At 43.8% G+C, this 20,516-nt stretch overlaps 1 protein-coding gene across 1 annotated transcript in view; it reads left to right on the plus strand.

Moving 5' to 3' along the window:
- The window catches only part of LOC127008461 (latrophilin Cirl-like), a 42,952-nt gene that overhangs the window by 15,631 nt on the left and 6,805 nt on the right, over positions 1-20,516 (plus strand). Inside the window, exons 3-6 of the mRNA XM_050880606.1 lie at positions 6,525-6,631; positions 13,811-15,562; positions 16,102-16,420; positions 16,911-16,955. Coding sequence (XP_050736563.1) covers positions 6,525-6,631; positions 13,811-15,562; positions 16,102-16,420; positions 16,911-16,955 — 2,223 coding nt within the window. The remainder of the gene's footprint in view (positions 1-6,524; positions 6,632-13,810; positions 15,563-16,101; positions 16,421-16,910; positions 16,956-20,516) is intronic.

The raw sequence follows: 20,516 nt of genomic DNA on the forward strand, positions 1-20,516 counted from the left end.
GTTTTGTTGTCTTATTCCTCCATTCGTCTTCTGGTATTACTGTTTCCGTCTTCTTTTTTTTCATTATTCTCATTCGTACCTTCATTTTTATCTTCCTCCTCCTCCTCCTCTTCCTCCTCCTCCTCCTCTTCTTCATCCTTTTCCTTCTTCTGTTTTGTTGTCTTATTCCTCCATGCGTCTTCTGGTATTACTGTTTCCTTTTTCCTTTTCATTATTCTCATCCGTATCTTCATTTTCATCTTCCTCCTCCTCATCCTCATCCTCCTCCTCCTCTTCTTCTTCATCCTTTTCCTTCTTCATTTTCATCTTCCTCCTCCTCCTTCTCCTCCACCTCCTTCTCTTGCTCCCCTTCATCCCTTTATTTATTTTATATTGTCGTTTATTTTATTTCTTTTTGTTCTTTGTGTTTTCCCCCTTTTTTCATTATTTTCATTCGTTTCTTCGTTGTCATCTTCCTCCTCCTCCTCCTCTTGCTTCTTCTCCTCCTCCTCTTCATCCTTTTTTCTCTTCCATATCGTTGTTTTTTTCTCTATAAGTCTTAGAACTGTTTTTCCTGTTTCTTTCCTCTTTCTTATCACTCTTATCCATATCTTCATCATTATATTTTTCCTCCTCCTCCTCCTCTTCCTTCTCCTCTTCCTCCTTCTCTTCTTCCTCTTCATCCTTCTCCTCCTCCTCCTCCTCCTAATCCTCCTCTTCCGGAAAGACTAGAAAGAAGTACACAGAATCATGTCCAACTTGTAACCTCCTCCTCCTCCTCCTCCTGACACACGCAATCCGCTACACAACACGACGCGGCTGACTGACAGACGCTGGAGGTGACTCGACTGACTGACTGGGTCGCTCATTTATTGAAATCGTTGGGGCCAGGTGTGCGCCAGGTGTGCATTGTCGCGCCTCCAGACACACAGGTAGTTATTGAAGCCTCACCTGTGATGACTAGGAGGGAGGGGAGGGGGAGGGGAAGGGGGAGGGGAAGGGGGAGGGGGAAAATCAAGACCGCTTACCAGGGCGCGTCAGTTCAATGTGTCGATAGTTTGCTTGTCGCTGGAGGCTTGTGTGTGTGTGAGTGTGTGTGTGTGTGTGTGTGTGTGTGTGTGTGTGTGTGTGTGTGTATCGTAAAGATGTGCGTGTGACGGAGTTTGCGTCTGGAATGGCGAGGAAAAGGAGGACAAGAAGGAAAGCAGGAAGGAGAGAGGAGGAGGAACAGCAGAAGGAAAATGCAGTGAAGTAGGTCGAGGAGGGAGAAGATCGGCCATTCCTCGTAATTGAAATGGAGAAAACGAGGTGTTCCGGAGGAGATAATGCCTGATGATAACGAAGAAAGGATGAGAGATGCACGCGGGAAAGAAAAGGAGGAGGGGGAAGAGAAGGGAAGGGGAGGTGATGCATCAAGATATAACGAGAAAAGAGAATATAAAAAAAAAATCAGTTCAAGTTATCAATTACGGAGGAGAAAATGGCGTTAGGAAATAGACTACAGGAAAATTAAAGTAAAAACGACAATTATTTGAAGTAGTAACTGAAGTATCTCGTGTTATGCGTGATAATTAAAAAAATAAAAAGAAAAGAAAATGAACGTTAGATTAGCAAGTAAAAAAGAACTGACGGAAGAAGAGGAGATAAGAAATATGAAAGGAGAAAATAAATACTTGTTTTAAAAAGCATGAGAATGAATTTGTGAGTTACACGAATTAAGGAAGAGGAGAAAGGAAGGAAATGCTCGGCGGAATGAAAGTGGAGGAGCAGGAGATAACAAGAAAAGTGAATGAGGAAAATAAGAATGAAGGCGCAGGAGACACATGGGAAATACTAGTAAAACAACGTAAGAGGAGCAGCGACGATAAACAAAGTGTATGAGACGTAACGAAGTGTAACGTGTTTGTCGCTGAGGAGAAACGATGGGGAGCAACGTTGCCAGATTGTCGTACTCAGAGCATAGTATTTACCGGTTTCTGACGCCTAACTATTGCCAAGAAACATCAGGATCTAACTCTTTTGACGATAACTATAAATTACTTTCGTTATTGGAACCCAGAAGACAGTTTGGGGAGGAAGTCGGGAAATATAATCGGCTGAGTACGATAATCTGGCAACGTTGATGGGAAGAGGAAGGAACGACAGAATTACAAGCACAAGGAGCAAGACGTATTGTAAAAGGGAAAGAAGGTTAAGCTTATGGCTCCGTGAACTTAGGTTTTTGTTATAAGGCAAAAAACTAAACCCATTGAGCATAAACTTAACTCTTTTTCCCTTTTAACTCACTTTAACTCGAATAGAAAAGGCAGAAGTGTACGAGGAAAGTGGAGTTTGAGATATAAGGGAAAAATTATACTATGAATGAGTTAAAAGGGAAAAATAGTTAAGTTTATGCTCAATGGTTTTAGTTTATTGTTTACACTGAGAACTCAAATAGAAAAGGCAGAAGCGTACGAGGAAAGTGGAGTTTGAGATATAAGGGAAAAAATTATACTATGAATGAGTTAAAAGGGAAAATGAGTTCAGTTTATGCTCAATGACTTAGGTTGTTGTTATAAGGCATTTAGGGGAGAGTATAACGTATCTTGACACTGAAAACTGTAATAGCAGAGGCAGAATTATACGAAGCGAATGTGGTTTTAAAATGTAAGAAGAGTTGGGAATATACTGCGAATGGACCAATTGTGTGATATAGAAAGAATAGAAAGAATGTCGGTGAATTTCGTTTAAACCCTGAACTCATTTTTTTTAAGCAGAAGCACCTCAAACAGAAAAAAAAAAGGAATTACAGGACAAAGGTTAAAATACAAGTGAAATATCCTAGAAATGAGACAAAAAAAAGATATCCAGCCGCAAAAATAACAAATGATAAAGAGGTTGGATTATTCTTTTATATATGTTCGAAATTCAAAGAAAGGAATAAATGGAAAAACTTTACCTGAGAACACAGATTTATAAGAACAAAAAAATTGACCATTGTATTGAAACTATAACCAGAAGAAAAGAGACTCAAGAAAAAAAATACATATACGGGAAAAAATATGCAAAAATTATGTAGAAAATAAACTCTAGGGAGAAAAAATATGCAAAAATGATGATAATAACAATAAATAAAATAATAATAATGACAATAATATGATAACAAAGAGATATATTTACACTCGCACAATAACCCTCCTCCTCCTCCTCCTCCTCCTCTCTTCTCCCTCCCCCTCCTGTTAACTAGTTTAAGAGTAGATATCCCTCTTAGGTCCTCCCCCTCCCTCCTCTTCCCTCCTCCAAGCCCTCACGTCCCACTTAGCCTCTTCCTCTTTTTCCTTACTTCCTGTCACCCCCCAGAACGCCCCCCAACCCCTCCCCAACCCCCCTAGCCCCCCCCCCCCCATATATACCCAGGGGTGCCTAATATGCCTATACGCCCTGCATCAAGTGATACGCCTTCCTCCTCTCCCCCCTTCCCCTTCCTCCCCTCCTCCCCTTATCTCTTAAATACATTAGTCTTCATATACGCCAACGCTAAGCTACATTATTAATACGTTTTCTGGCGTTAATATACCTTCAATAAATTCAGCCTCACTTAAATTTAACCTTCTTGTTTTTTTTTTTTTGTTGTTGTTGTTGTTGTTTTGAAGTTTGTTTTGATACCTGTTTGTTTTGAATCATATCCCTTATTTGTTTGTGTTATTTTGATATATTTTCATTAAGCCTTTATTTTTCTTTTATATTTTGTCTGTTATTGCTGTTTTTGTGGTTGTTTTTTCGAAGCTGATTTTAATTCTTGTCTTTATTTTCCATCGTTTCCCTATTTTTTTCCGTCATTTACATATACCTTCATCAAACCTCAATTTATTTATATCTCGTCATTATTGTTGTTGTGAACCTCATTTAAATATCTTTCTGTGTTGCATCCTTTCCCTCTTCTTCTGTTGTTAGATATATATTTTTCTCGATAGATGTTTTACTGTGTTTTTTCCCGTCAGCTTTCATCTCTAAACCCACAACAATGAATCGGTTATGTTTCTATAGCGAGCATGTGTTTGTTTTGTGTCTGTTTGTTCACCGCCGATCAAACTATTATGCTATTCAGATACTCCGACAGATTACAGTTCTCTTTCTTTCTTTGTTAGGGAAAGGTGCACACACACACACACACACACACACACACACAGAGAGAGAGAGAGAGAGAGAGAGAGAGAGAGAGAGAGAGATTATACAGTAGAAAATTCCCATCCATCTTTTTAAGCGGTCGTAATACTCCTGATCTGGAAAGGAAGAAAGATACATAAACAGCTTAATCTTCGTGTGTGTGTGTGTGTGTGTGTGTGTGTGTGTGTGTGTGTGTGTGTGTGTGTGTGTGTGTGTGTGTGTTAACCCATTGTTCTGTGCGTTGTAATTGGCCATTAGTTGATTGAGGTGTTTATGTGGGTGCGTGTTTGTGTGTTTGTGTGCCTGCGTGTGTTGGTGTGTATGTGGGGGGGGTGGAGAGGGAGGGAAGGGTTACTGTGTGGATCTGTTTGATGATTTTGTAGTTGCATTATAGACTACTTGTAATGGTCTGGAAAGGTGCGTCTGTGCTTGAAGTTTTAGCTGTTTAGGTATAGAGGTATTACAATTATTATTATTATTATTATTATTATTATTATTATTATTATTATTATTATTACTATTATTGCTGCTACTACTATTATTACTGTTACTATTAAAATGTTGTTATTGGTGCTGTGTGGAGTGGGGCTCGACATGAGTGCCCTAACACTGGAGTTGGATAGGCAAACATTTTGGAAAGCATCAGTTATTCATTCATCGTGTGAATAATAAAAATCAAAATACATACCGTGCTCTCCCGCCCACGACGCTATGCTGCACATGGACCAATCTTCACCTAGAGTTGAGGGAGTCCTGCGCGCCACAACGTATATACATATAAGATAGACATCAAAGCGGTGGAATGTCTGTCCTGGAGTCACCGCGTGCGCCAAACGGAAACTGCTCTTCACTCTCACAGAAGCGTCGTTCCTGCGTGGGGAGTCGCCTAACCTGACCCACCACCGGGGCCCGCCGTTGTGGCCCGAGTCATTCACTCTTCATTTTATTATCATCATTTTTATCATAACTGCTCTTATATTTAAAGGTTACGAGAATTTGCCTGCAATTTCCAGCATTTTGTAATTCTTATTTGACTTGCACGATGAAAATATGACCCAACACTGTGCTGGATTTTGAACAATTAATCCATAGTTGCATTTTTTTGCAACTTTTGCAACTCTTGCATGATGTTACACGATACATGCTGACCCTTGCAGAAAATTGCTCTACAATACAATATATTTAAGGACATGTAACTATTTACTGCTGTTTCTTAACCCTGTGCATGGTGTTACAAAATTAAAAACTATCCCCACACAACGCCGTGTTTAGAAAGCTGTCGATCGGTGAAGCTCTTCCGTGCGGTAGTTTTTTGGTGATGTCTATCGTCTCTTGCTGTTTTTTGTAAATAATTGCACGATGAAAAGCAGCCTCACATTTTTCCTGTTCTTGAGTCATCACTTCCATAATAACTTCTACACATGCATTTTTCGCAGTCCTGCTGCATGGCGTTGCACGATGATGATAAACTTACACAGCGCCGGATTTCACGCTGTCGACTGGTGCAAAAGTTGCGTTGGTGGACGCTTCCCAAGCCGAAATGACCCAACACACACACACACACACACACACACTATAATTATTATTATTATTATTATTATAGAACTACTATTAGTAGCAATAGCAGAAGTTTTTTTGTTGTTGGTATTATATGTAAGTGATAATGTCTGTCGGGTCTTAATTATGAATTTTTATCATATATGTTGTTGTTTTTTCTATGTTCTTTGATATTTCTTGTAGAATAATGCTTTAACCATTTATTTTCTTCTTCACATGCTTTATTTATATATAGGATAACTTAAGAAGCATACACTTTACATGTTGTATTCTTAGACAGTCTTAATAGGAAATATAAAACATATTAACGAGTATCACCAGTAAGCTGAGGCCAAGGTGGCGAGAGGGGAAAAACGGCCATGATAAGTTAGCAATAGAATTAAGTTGGCCTTTCAAGACAAAGCAAATATAGAAACACATATTGACAAAAAAAGAGTAACAGGCAACAAATTAAAGTGAAACTGAGTAAAAATAAACTCATACAAAAAAAAAAATGCCACCAAAGACTATTTAGCGAAGTGGAAAAACTAATGAATATGAATAAATAAATCAAAATACAAATAACCAAACACTAAGATTCCAAAATAAAAATAAAAACAATAACAAATAATAATAAATAAACAAAAACACAATTAACCAAAGACTAGTACCGTAGAAAGGTGAAAATAAATAAAACTGCAATAAACTTGAATAAAAAAATAAAAAAAACACACTAAGTAGCCAAAAACCAAGGTACCCAAAGCAAGGTGAAAAAAATATAGGCACTAACAAATATATATAAATAACCATGACTATAAAAAAAAAATACCAGTGACTAAGGTAGCGAGGTGCCCCGATCACAGGTGTAGCGGGCAGGACACTTGTGCGATGGACGTCAACAGCGACCTCTTCGGCGACCCCTGCCCCGGCACCCACAAGTACATCGAGGTGCACTACACGTGTGGCATAGGTAAAGCTGCCCCTCCCCCGTCAGGCCCCGCAGCAGGCCAACATAGAGACGCCTGCTAATCGGTCTGCTGGTGCCGCCGCCTAACCCACTAACCGCCTGCTTCACTCACTAACCGAGCATTCCTGTGTCACTAACCAAGAGTATTTATAGTGGTTTTGTACTCACTAATCTGCAAGCACTGACACTAATACGCTCACTCATTCACTCACCTATTCGCTCGCACTCTCTCTCTCTCTCTCTCTCTCTCTCTCTCTCTCTCTCTCTCTCTCTCTCATTCATTTCATTTTCATCTGCAACCTTTTTTTTTTTTCCGTCCTCATCCTTTCGTTGGTTTTGTTTTTCCTCCTCCTCCTCCTCCTCCTCCTCCTCCTTCTCCTCCTCCTCGTCTTCCAATTCCTTCGATCGTCGGTGTTACTCGAAAGGAAATTAAAAGTGACATATTTTTTTTATTTTCCTTCGACTTCGTAACAATTTGGAAGCGTTCGTCATTATCATTATTATTATTTTTACTATTACTATTATTATCATTGCTGTCGCTCTTTACTGTTATTTTTTTGTGTTGTTGCTCTCCCAAATTTTGAACGGCGCCAGCGATCACATGGACCCGAGTCAGCGTTGCCAAATCGTCGTATTCCGACAATCCCATTTATCATTTTTAGGCTCCAAGACGGTCGTAACCACACACATAACGCTAGAAAGTTAAAGTTATCGTTAAAACTGTTAAATATTGGTGATTTTTCTTCATTTTCGCTATAGTTATCGGTCAGAAACTACGAAAGGGCTATTTGCTGAGTACGATAACATGGCAACGCTGACCCGAGTGTAAATGTTTCCACGGACATCAGCGGACTCGACCTCGCGGAAAAATGACCGAAAAAAAGGGAGTAACGAATGAATAAAGTTTAATTAATGGTTTTATTGTTGCGGGCGAACGTGAACTCAAAAAAACACACAAAGGTAAATAAAATATAACCTCCCGCGGCGCTGCATGGAAATCGGAATGGCCGGCGATGAAGAATGTAATAATTAAATAGCCTAGTAGTAATATTGATAGTAATTGTCGTTTCTCATTTCGCTCACGGGTATACTCTTTATCTATCTATCTATTTTCTTTCTCGTTATTATTTTCACTGTTTTGTTTGTTTTTATTCTATTTTCTTTCTCGTTATTATTTTCACTATTTTGTTTGTTTTTATTGTTTATTTCATTAGTTAACGTTAGCAGTATTTTTCTTCTTTCTATTTCCATTTATGTAGTTTCATTTATTACATTATTTCCCCATTTTCTTATCTTTCCCTTTCATTCCTCTTCTTCCCGATTTTTTTTTTTTTCATTTGTACTTATTGGTTATTTTTATCCATACGTTATTTTTTTATAATTTACTTCATTTACTTGACCGTGTTGAGAGTCGCAATGCTCGTCAGTACCGTGTTTTTTTAACTAATTATTTGTATTTATTTGTTTATTTGTTCATTTGTTTATTTACATCAATTACCTGTTTATTCCATTTACTCTCATCACCGTTCTGCTTGCCGTGATGTTTACTTGTTTATTTATATTTATCTGTTTATTCTATCTATTTATATACCTTCAATTACTGTTTTATTCCATTTCCTCTCATCAAGGTTCTGGTTACTTGTTTATTTGTATTTATCTATTTATCTACGTCTAATCACTTGTTTATTCCATTTCCTCTCATCCCTGTTATCTACTTTATACTCTTTAAATCGCAATGGTCGTCATTTCCCCATTTTCACCTGTTTATATTTATTTATTTATTCATTCGTTTTTTCCCTTTAGTTACCTGTTAATTCCCTTTCCTCCCATCAACGCTTCGCCGGGATGGTCGTCAGGTCGTGTCCGCGTGACGACCAACACGAGCAATGAACGTTCCGGGTCGTTAATGGCGTTTTAATGCGAGAATCAACAGACAAACAGCGGCCAAATGAAAGCTTATGGGGGGAATAAATAATGTAGGTGCTCTCTCTCTCTCTCTCTCTCTCTCTCTCTCTCTCTCTCTCTCTATCTATCTCTATCTATCTATCTATCTATCTATCTCTATCTATCTATCTCTCGCATTGAGTTATTGGGTTTCCGTAATGAAAGACAAAAGAGTTAAGCGCTAAAAGGATTAAAGAATTATCCTTTTGAATATTTACGCGATCATTATTGACGGAGAGACGCGGCGCTAATAAAGTAACGATAATGATAAATGATAAAGATGGTAATAAAGGAAACGTCAGTATATGAAAGGAGTGAAGTAGTAAAAGAGGTTGACAAATGCGAAGAAGAGAAATGAGGATGGAAGATTACAAATTTTCTCTGTTTGATGTTATATTTTGACATTTCTCCCTCACATCAAATATTTCATCCCTCATCAGTAGGAAAAATTAGAAGGAAGATTAGGAGGAGGAAGAAACAGAAAACAAAAAAAAACAAAAAAACAAATGAATGCGTTATCTGTATCTGTCTGTATCCATTTAAGAATCAACCACATTAAGAATATATAAAAAAAAAGAGCGAAAAAAAGAGAACTCCCAAAATAACTTCCTTTCCATACAGTACACAGCGAGAGAAGATGGATGTGTTATCGATGGACCAACCCATCACACAAACACACACACACAAAAAAAATAAGCACTCCCATATAAAGAAAACAAACGAAGAAAACGCTATCAAAACAACCTCCTTCATTCATAACCTAAGACAAGAGCGATCGATCAGTCTCCATTTCAAGCTAGCGGCCTCTCTCGTGTAAATACAATCCCCCTCCCCCCCCCAAAAAAATGAAAATAAAAACGGGGCCAGCGTGTGCGTGTTCATCCTAGTATTAGTATATAAATAAGTTACTCTCCAAGTCCCTGCACCCCTGCCCCGCGCGATAGCCTGTTGACTCAAGGCTCCCCACCCACCTCACTGCCTGTTACCTGGGCTGGGCGGCGAGGTGGGAAACGTATACCTGTGTTAGATTACCTGTGTGTGTGCGTTTACCTGTCCGTCTGTGTCTGTCTATCTATCCTCTCGTGTGTAGGGGAGGGGGTGGTGATTGTGTGTGTGTGTGTGTGTGTGTGTGTGTGTGTGTGTGTGTGTGTGTGTGTGTGTGTGTGTGTGTGTGTGTGTGTGTGTGTGTGTGTGTGAGAGAGAGAGAGAGAGAGAGAGAGAGAGAGAGAGAGAGAGAGAGAGAGAGAGAGAGAGAGAGAGAGAGACCAACAAATGCCAGCCTGATCCGTCCCCCGCCCCCAACCTTCGCAGTGTCTTGGAGTGTTGCGCGATTAACAGGCTTCGTCCTAATTAGGCTTCGCGGAAAACAGACTGAATTTACTCTGGCATTACCCGGGGCGGCGCGGGCACGAGGGGCGGGGAGGAGCAACAGCGCCGGGTGTTTTTCCTCCGCTTGAAAACACTAAGAGAAAAAACAGTAATATAGGTGCAGACAACTTTGTGTGTGTGTGTGTGTAGGGGGGTTGATGGGGGTCTGTTTGTGTTTGTGTGTGCGTGTGTATATGTGTGCGTGCTGCGGTGTTGCGGTTTCTGTTTTATTACTTGCTTCACGGTGCGGTTCCTCCCTGTATGTGTTTGTGTGTTTGTTTTCGTTTTCTTTTTCTTTGTGTGTCTGCATGTCATCTTCGCTCTTCATCTCCCCCGCGGCCCACACAGAAACGCTCAATGCTAACAAGCCGATTATGATACTGTTTTATTACTCCCCGATGCGGCTTCGTCTTCCTCCTTTCTCTTGTTTATTTTACCTCATTTTGTGTGTTCATCCTTTCTCTTCATTTGTTTGGCGTCGTTTATGTAATCTCATCGCGTTATCTTTCATCCACATCCCCGCAAAAACACAATTTCGGACACTATTAACCATCAGCGATACAGTTTTGCTTGTATATTCTTATCCTTCCGTTATTTCACATCGTTTTCGTTATTCCATCACGTTATCTGCGTTCTCCATCAACCTAACAACGCAAATTCGGACGCTACCAACCAAGAACGATACAGTTTTGCGTGTATGCTCTTATCTTTTAATTCGCATCGTTTTCGTTATGCCATCACGTTATCTTTGTTATCCATCTACCTAAGAAAACAAACTCGAATTCTACTAATCCGGAACGCCAAACAGCAGACAGAAGCTTCAAATCGTGGTCTCTGTGCATCTGTCAATCTGTTTACCATCGTACGACTGTGTGGAGACAACGAGTACCTCCACCATACCTATATACCTCATAATAACCAACCTTTTATCCTCAGCACAGTAGCTTACTAACGTGTGTATTGACTAACCTGGTGGTGGTGTGTGGTTTGTTTTGGTGATGGTCAGGGGGTTCGCTGTAGTAGTAGTAGTAGCAGTAGATGTAAGTTAGTTTGCCTTAGATGGTTTCTCAAGGGTTCTGTGTGTGTGTCTCCTTCACAAGCTGCTCAGGAAAGCCGTCTTGCTCCATCGAGGCCAACACTGACCGGTTTGGCGACGGCTGTCCCGGTACACACAAGTACTTGGAGGCCCATTACCGGTGCATGGCAGGTAAAGACGGTGCTGCGCTGCCTCAGACGGGGACGCCCTGGATGTGTGGTGCCTGTGCTGTGTTGGTAGACTTAGAAGTAGTTAGTGTATACTGGGCTTCGTGTTCTTCGTGTTCCCCAATGCATGAACTGTCTCCTAACTCCTCATTTACTTGATTTTCCTTCTTTCTCTCTTTCTTTCGTTCTCTTTCTTTCTTTTTCTTTCTCATCTTATTCATTCTTCTCTTCTTTATCCTCCTTCTATTCCTCCTCCTTTAATTCCTCTTCCTCCTCTCTTTCTTTCACCATCATCCTTCTCTTCCTCCTTCAATCCCTCTTTCGCCTCTTCCTCTGATTCCTCTTCCTCCTTCCTCTCTTTCTCTCTTTCTTCCTCATACTACTCGTTCTCCTCCTCCTCCTCTAATTTCTCCTCCTCCTTTTCCTCGTATTCGCTCTTCACCCTCCACCTGTGCTAATTAATGTACGTTAAGAGAAACAGGTAAGTGCGTGGCATCTTTATTTTTGTACTACATTAAGGGGCCTTGAGTAATTAATTCGCCTTGAACAGGTTAGGACAGGTAAAAAAAATAGCAGGTGTAGTGAGAGCAAGCATTATTCCTCCTCCTCCTCCTCCTCCTCTTCCTCTTCTCGAGTCAATATAGATCTCGATTAATTAAGGGGAAAAAAAAGTGGTGTTATAAGAGGAAGCGAGACATTCTTCCTCCTCCTCTTCCTCCATCTCCTCTTCTTCCTCCTCCTTTAACTACTACATATTATCACCATCTTCCTTCTTTCTTCCCTTACTAATCCTCTTCCTCCTCTTCCTTCCTTCATTATTCACCCTTCTCTTTCTCCTCTCGTTTATTTCATCCCTCAATACTCCTCTTCCTCTTCCTTCTCCTCCTCTTCGTTTCCCTCTCAGTTTATTCCTTCTCCTCTTAACACTTCCTTCTGGTTCTCTTTCTCTTCCTCCTCCTCCTTCTCTTTCCGATGCTCCTCTTCCTCCTCCTCTTCTCCCTCCTTCACGGTAACCTTAATTCTCATCCATCTTTCAGCACTCTCCTTCCTTCCCTTAATAGTCCTTCCTCCTCCTCCTCCTCCTCTTGCTCCTGATCTTCCCTCTCTCCTCCTCCTGTTCCTTTTCCTCTCCGTCTCCCCAATTACCTCCGTTAAGTGAGCCGGTGATAGAGGTTCAGTAACATTATAAGATCCACACTTGAACGACCCCGCGTGAACGTAAAATTAGTAGACCCTGTACGATGTGGCACTATTTGCATGCTAATGTGGCCCTCCTCCTCCTCCTCCTCTTCCTCCGCTTGAAGCTTGGCACTCGCTCTCTCTCCTTTCCTCCTCTCTGCCCTTTCCTCTTTCTACCGCCCCTCCTTTCGTCCTTTCCTTTCCTCTCTTGTCTTTCGCCTTTCTAGTCTCTCGCTCCATCTTTCCTTTCCTCTCGTCTCCTCTTTCTCTCGCTTTCTTTTTTTTCGCCCCTCCTTTCCTCTCCTCTCATTTCTCTCTCGCGTTTCTTGTCTCTTGTCCCTCCTTTCATCTCTCTCTCTCCCCTCCTTTCCTTTCTTCTCCTCTCTTCTCTCACGCCCCTTCTCTCCCCTCTTCTCCTCTCTCTTCCGCTGAACACAGGAAGAGGTGAAGCGTCCTTCCCTCACTCTCCCTCAAGATTTCTCGCCTGGCTTCATAATCTCGCGGAGTCAGAAGTTACACGCATCACGGTATCAGATGATGATCTAAAGGAGAACACAGGCTCGCCAAACTTAATCAGGCTGGCTTTCAACTATAGAGCTGTTGTTATGGCGGCTCTCCCTCCCTCTCCAAGCTCCTGAACCTTACCTAACTGCCTCTCCATCCCACCCGCCCCCAACCTTACCTAACCTGATTCTCCCCAACCTACCTCACCTTACCTAACTGCTCCCCCCTCCCAACCACCCCTAACCTAACCTAACCTAACCTTACCTAACTGCTCCCCCCTGCCCCTCCCAACCACCCCTAACCTAACCTAACCTAACCTTACCTAACTGCTCCCCCCTGCCCCTCCCAACCACCCCTAACCTAACCTAACCTAACGCAAAATCAGCCGGGCCAAATTTAGCCTATCTCATCTCCGCTCAAATCCACCCCAGCCTATCTCACCTCCACTCCCACTCCACTTCGTTCTCTTAATATGGACCATCTAATTTTCTTGCTCTCATTTAGATTAACCAGTCTTTTTTTGTTTAGAGTATGCGAGGTTGCAGTTGGGGTATATTTTTAGGGATATAAGCATAGTTTTTTTGTGTAATAGGGTTTTATATTGAAATATAGATAATGTGGGTTTTCTAATATATTTTTTTCACCTGTTTATGTTTTAATTTGCATGCAAGTTTATAGTATAGTGTTCTGGGTAAGTTCTTAAATCTTCATGCATTAAGATATATAGAAAGGGCTTTTATTGAGAGATATGTATTTGTAAACGAGAAAAAGGGTGTTGTAATATCCAGTTAACTCGTTGTTCAGGGAAAGTTACTGTTGAAATTTTAGAGTCACGGTTTAATTTAGTTTTGCATGAAGCGGCTTTTTGGTGCCGTGTTTTCCTTTCCATGATAGTCTCAAGCGCCCCTTTGTTCTCGCCTTAATGACCTTCAGAGTGTGTGTGTGTGTGTGTGTATGCTAAAGCCTATCTCCTCCCCCCTCCAGCCACCTCCACCACCACCACCACCTCCAGGCCCCGCCCTCCCTGGTTCACCGCCACACGCCCGCCCATACGGATCCTGCCCACCCTCACCGCCAACTACACCACCGCCGCCCCCACCACGCCGACGCCCAGCACCACCACCACGACCACCACCACTACAACCACCACCACATCAACCACCTCCACCACGACCACCACCACCACGCCGCTCGTCACCGTGCCGCACGCTGCTGAGGGTGAAGACCCCGAGACAGACGGCCTGACAACCATGGCTGACAGCGAAGCCTCCAGCCACGGCCCTGCCTCAGACACGCCCGTCTCTGCCTCCCCAGTCACTCCCGGCAGCTCGCCCGCCACTACCTCATCCACCAGCAAGACCGTGCCCGTGGCGCCCCCTCACTATGGCTCAGACTACGACAGTCCTTGGTGTCCTCCATCGTTTGGCCGTGGATTGCTTTGGAACTGGACCCGAGGCGGTGAGGTGGCGGTGCAGGCGTGTCCGGGCGGCGCCACAGGCTCCGCGCGCCGCCGCTGTCAGATGACCACCTGGGACCCCATGGTGGACCTGAGTGAGTGCCGCAGCTTGTGGCTGGCATCGCTTGAGAACCGCATCAAAACCAAGGAGTCTCTCCTCGGCGTGGCTGGTGACTTGGCCACCGTGACGGAAAGCAACGCGCTGTTCGGCGGCGACCTAATCACCACGGCGAGGCTGCTCTCCACATTGGCAGTGAAGATGGCCGAGGAGACGCACACCTTCCCGGAACCGCGGCAACGGCAGGCAATCGTCACGGAAATGCTACAGACAGCGCTCACCACTGGCTCCGCCCTCCTCAAGGCGGGCATAACAGGGCCATGGGGTGACTTGGGAGTGCGCGAAAGACGCCATGCAGTCACCCAGCTGATGGTGGCCTTGGAGGAAGCGGCCTTCTTGTTGGCTGACTCCTTGGACGCAGGCACAGAGGCCGCCATGTACAAGTCCCACTTGCTGGTGTCGGTACGTGCCGTTCCTGCTGACGGTTCCTCGGTGGATTTTCCCTCTGCACATGACCAAGCGCTGGACTGGGTGTACGCCGACAGCATCAGTCTCCCGCCAGAAGCTATCTTGGAGAACAGTGACGGCGGCGCCACAAGAGTTGTGTTCCTGACTTACAGGCATTTGGAGGACCTCCTGGCGCCGGGTCGTGAGCCGCTCGGCCACCGCTCTAGCAACATCACCCGCATGGTCAACTCTCGGGTCCTGTCAGCCTCACTGGGCCGCGGCCGCCACATTCAGCTGCCCGAGCCTGTCACGCTCACTTTCTCCCTCCTGCGGCAGGATAACGTGACGCGGCCCGTATGCGCCTTCTGGGACTACACCACGTCCTTCTGGAGTGACGAGGGGTGCGATGTTCTGCGCTACAACCGCTCGCACGTCACCTGCCAGTGCCACCACCTGACCAACTTCGCCGTGCTGATGGAGGAGGCCACTGGCGGGGTCGGCGAGGACCCTCAGGCCGCGCTGCGCATCCTAGTGTACGTGGGCTGCGTGGTGAGCCTGCTGTGCGTGGCGGGCTCGCTGCTGGTGTTCTCGGTGTTCCGCGGCCTGGCGTCGCCCCGCACGGCCGTGCACCGTCACGTGTGCGTGTGCCTGGCCGCCGCCGAGCTGGTGTTCATGGTGGGCGTGTGGCGCACCGACGCCCCCGTGCTGTGCGGCGTGGTGGCCGGCGTCCTGCACTACTCGGTGCTGGCGGCCTTCGCTTGGATGTTCATGGAAGGTGAGTTACTCTTAGGAGTTATGGGCGTGGCAGGGTGTTCAGCAGTGATATCAGTATGCGCGGGGCGCCTCACAGGGCGGAGGAGAGCCAGCGTGAGGCTGATGGGAGCACGCTAAGCTTTGTATAGGCTGCCCTCGGCCCAGTGTGTAGCTCAATATGGGGGAAAACCAGTGATGCTACGCAGTTTTAAAGGAAGATATTAAGATCTAAGTCTATATATACTTAGACTTTGACTTAGATGACATGCCCCAACACTTAAGTTACTGCGTGACTGTACTCTTAGGAACCTCTATCCACTTTTCACTGGCATTGTTGTTAGTTCTTACCCATATCACCCTGGAAGGCAGAATTAATTCTTTACATTTACCAGTAAATTATGAGAAAATCTTTTACGGTAGAACGAAATAGTGAGAGGATCATTATGATGACTTTGTAAATTTTCCTTTCCACTGGTCTAGTTTTTGCCTGTCAGGATGCTGATTACTTCCTTTAATTAGCTGTCCCCGGGTAGTGTGCTAAGCTGGCTATTCCTGCGGCAGGTGTGCACGTCTACCTGAGTGTGGCCCGGGCCGTGGAGTGTGACTCTCTGCGACTCCGCTGGTGGCACTACAGCCTCGCCTATGGCCTACCTTTGCTGGTGGTGGCAGTAGCGGCTGTGGTGGACCCCTCCAGCTATGGCACTGACAAGTACTGCTGGCTGCGGACAGACAACTACTTCGTGTTCTCCCTGGTGGGCCCGGCGCTGCTCCTGCTGGCGGCCCATGTTGCCCTCCTGGCCGCTGCCCTCATCTACACCTGCCGCCTCTCCCCTGACGATGCCCTCAAGACCAAGGAGATGGCCCGCCTTGACTCCACCAGGTAAGTGTTGACGCTCCACCCTCACCGGCGCCGCTGAGAGTTACCTTCACCACGGTCTCAACTCTCACCTCTCCTCTCAGCCACAGGGTCTGTTGCTTCCCTTGCACATCACCAGTCTCCGTCACAAGAATGTTACTTACTCTTTTTACGCTGGACTTTTTAACCCCCCCACTCCCCCACTTCCTTCCCTCCAAACCCCGCCACCAACAAACCAGCCACTTTCTTAATTCACTTTTCCTTATGTTTAGACTGTGGTTAAATACAACTTAACTAATCCATTTGTCTTGCTGTGGCTAAGTTTATTTCCTCTTCTTTACTTCACCGCTCCTCCTAAACAACAGTGTGAGAGTAACTAACCACCCTGTAGAGACCTAGTGTATGCAAGGCGTGTGTGTGTGTAAAAAGGTGCGTATGTGGCCGTGTGTGTATGTACGTGTGTATGTGTCACTTGCTCTTTTTCTCTAACTCCACGTCTCTCCCTGGCTGGCAGCGGCGTGTACACCAACGCTCTGCAGCACCGACTCTACTCTCGCCTGTAAGCCCACCCACACTGCATGCCTTGTTTCTGCGTCCATCAGCCTTGACTGTGTCCTTCCTTGGCCTCTCCACCTCCTCCGAGTCTTTGGTTTCCTCGCTTCATGTTTTTGTCGTCACTTGTCAGGATTTTTTACAGAATATCAATTTTCCTGTAAATTTCAGTATCAAAAATTATTGCATCAGTGAATTTGAGATCTGGTTTTCCTTCTCAAATTCAAGTTTCACAAGTTTATCACATCCGAAATCAAGATAATTTTTCCCCAGTAAATGTCAATGTCAAAAATTTATCACATTGCAGTTTAAGATCTAGTTTACCTACCCAAATTCAAGTTTCACGAGGTTATCCGATTATTAAGTCCCCTCCTTAATTGGTTGGGGAATATACTGTCCGTCACACTGTACAGGAAACTGAGTAATGTGATGATGAAGCCTGTAAAGCAAGGACTCGACTCTGCCTTTCTCCTCCCTGGTCTGCTGTCCATGCACCTGCTTCCTGCCTGCACACCTTGCTCAGTCAGACATGCTCTTTTTGAGGCTGATGTTTTGATATGGGTTCTTTTTTATTACCCTTGCATTACTTTTTTTGTATGGTCTTTTTATCGTCTCAGTTTCTTGGACTCTTGTAACATACCGTGTGTATACCAGAACCTTTTTTTTGCACCTGTTTCTGGCTGGATGAACACTCCTTGAACACTTGTACATACTGCCTGTTCATTAGCCTCACTCCTCCTCTTCCTTCTCCCCTCCCTTCTCCTCTCCTCCTCCTCCTCCTCCTCCTTTCTTGCCTGTCTGCCACTCCCATTCACACTCCCTGGTCTTGAGCTGTGGCTGTACAGTTGCTGGCATGGTCTGAATTCAGGTTTCCGACTTTATAATTGAACTCAAATTTGCATTGGTTGACTACAACAATATACTTGGGTTCTTTATCTGCAAGTATAATAGTCATACATGATTATATTCAGAGAAACCTTTATGGAGTGTGTAAGGCAATGTAAAGTGTGTCTTGAAAGGACTCACTAAGCTCTTCATTGTTTATCTTGGGTGGGCTTCAAGTTCCTACCTTGTCTTACATTCCACTTGTCTCTAGGATACTTAGATGTCAGGACAATAGGAAGATATGAAATTAAAATCAACACCTCAGCATTTTCAGAGTTATATTCAATACCCCAGAAGACTTAGCTGTAGCTGAGAGGAATATACAGTCATTGGGCTAATTACCTGGTCTTTCATTATATTCTTTGTGGTCCTTATTCTAGTTCCGTACCATAAAAGTCTAGATGTGTCTTCTTTCTCAGTGTATACAACTTTTTTATGTGTGCTCAATGGAATAGTTTTGGAATACTTTTTTTTGGCCAGTCAGACCAAGTGGAGTGCTGGCTAATGAGTCGCTGGCCTTGACCGCTTCCTCTTGTTCTGTGAAACTTGTTGCCCGTGGGCCAGTTCCCCATCCATCCCTAGCGAGACCTGCGGCCCTTTTCCAAAATTAGAGACTCCAAGATTAGTTTGCAGGAATTTTAGAATAAATATTGTAATGAGTCCAAGGCACACCCTAGCATTATGTTGGAGCAGCAGGACACAGGCGAGTCATTAGTCTGTCCTTGCCAAGCCGGGCTTTTTTGATGCAAGGCGCTGCTGCTTGTGCTCTTCGACAAAAAAACTAAAAAGAATAAAAAGTAACGTGTGTGTAAGAGGTTATGTCAGGAAGACATTGTACTTTAAAGTTGTTCCAGACCATGAAGTGTTGATACATGGTTTAATGCAGTGGATGAAAGACATGACACTCCTGAAGTTCAGAGACGAGGCAGCTATTAGCACACTCACACACTGAAGTTGATTGAAATTAGAACTTGTATTCAAATCGAACATTTCCTCTGATGCCATAAAATTATTGAGTTCATTAAATTTTATAATAAACTAATATTTGATAACATTTGACTGCATAATTTTGTGTATGTTTTATGAAAATGATACTAACACATCAAAAATTATATTATAAGGCACAAGATATGCAGCACATAATTTAATTATCACATTATTGACATTTGTATTTTATATAAGTTCCTTTTCAAGAATCTTTTTTGCTTTGAGCATTACTCTGAAGGTGATGGAGCAAGTGATTTTTCCCTTGCTAGTCTTCTTAGGCCACACGTCCAGGAGTCATGTAGGAGGCACCGGCGAGCTTTGCCGTCACCCCAAACATGGTCACCTCACTCACATGCATATTCAGGGAGGCGCCTCCTTCCTGCCGGCCGTGTACACATAGCAGGCAATTCTTTTATAATGTTCGGGGGAAAGCTAGTGTTTGTTTGATAATGTGAACACCATTACAAGTACAGGATTATTATTTTTCAAGGGCACATCCAGTTGACGCTGAGTAATGCTTAGAGGGAGGGAGTCTTACAGTGGTGTGCAGGTGTTGGGTTTTATGTTGTTACTGTTACTATTTCTTCTCTGAAACTAGTAGGTCTTGAGCTGTGTTGCAAGGTACGAGAGCATGGCCTCCCTTGTGTTGCCTGACTTGAAGGAACACACTCAGTCATCAGAGAGAAGCATGGCAGCCATCTATTATCACAGAAATTAAGACCTATCTCAGCCGTCCACATAAAGTGTTGCCCGTCTATACAGCTTTGAAGTCTGGCGGTAAATACATAGAACGTGATCGGAATCTATTACCCTTTGATGGATTTTTGTGGCACTGCTAAAGCACATCTCTTCTCTACTTTCTTTTCTTGGTGTAGTACTAGCAGTCTTTTTTATTCTCTATATTTTTGCCCTTGAGTCGGTTCCTTTACTGTAGAAATTAAAATATATGGACAATGGATTGGTTGATGAAGTTTGTGATGTGTGCTGCCTAACAGAGCACTTATTGGCACTGATGTCACACCAGGGCCACACACTACACCCATGTACCTTTAGCTCCTTCTTATGACACATTAACATCCCTCCCAAGACACATCAGCCACCCTCATGTACTAGACTAATGGGGTGCTTCTTTCATAGCTCTCTCTTGCACATAATAATATCCCACGAAGACCATATTCAGGGTACTTTATAGCACATCTGACAAATTTTTCATTAACATTTTCCATTAACTTTATATAGCCCTCATTTCCCGTCTGTTTTGGTATTTAAGGTCCTGGTTTTCCTAATTATCTTTCTAAATATCAGCGGCCATATTCGGTTCCCTCATTCTCTTCACCTCATCTGTGTAGCTGCTAAACATTACGTCTCCTTATTTGGCAGCTCCCGTAACCTTGAGGCCTCACACGGCGCCCCGGCAACATTACTTCTTCTGCAAGACAGCCAAGATTGTGTCCATACGTTTGTGTGTCATTCTTCAGGGGTGTCTCGTAAATCCCAGGTGTCTCGGGCAACCACTCAGGCCCGCTCCATAATTAACTCAGCCGAGACAATTTGCATAGTAACAGGATAAAAATACCCCATAATTACTGTCATTAAAACAAGAGTGGCCGGGTACTTAGCCTTCCACAACTTCCACGCAGCATCCCTCAGGCCCCTCGTCACTAAGTCCCAACCATTTGCTTCTTTTTTTATCTTC

Source organism: Eriocheir sinensis, chromosome 37, assembly GCF_024679095.1.
Source record: "Eriocheir sinensis breed Jianghai 21 chromosome 37, ASM2467909v1, whole genome shotgun sequence".
Classification (NCBI taxonomy): domain Eukaryota; kingdom Metazoa; phylum Arthropoda; class Malacostraca; order Decapoda; family Varunidae; genus Eriocheir; species Eriocheir sinensis.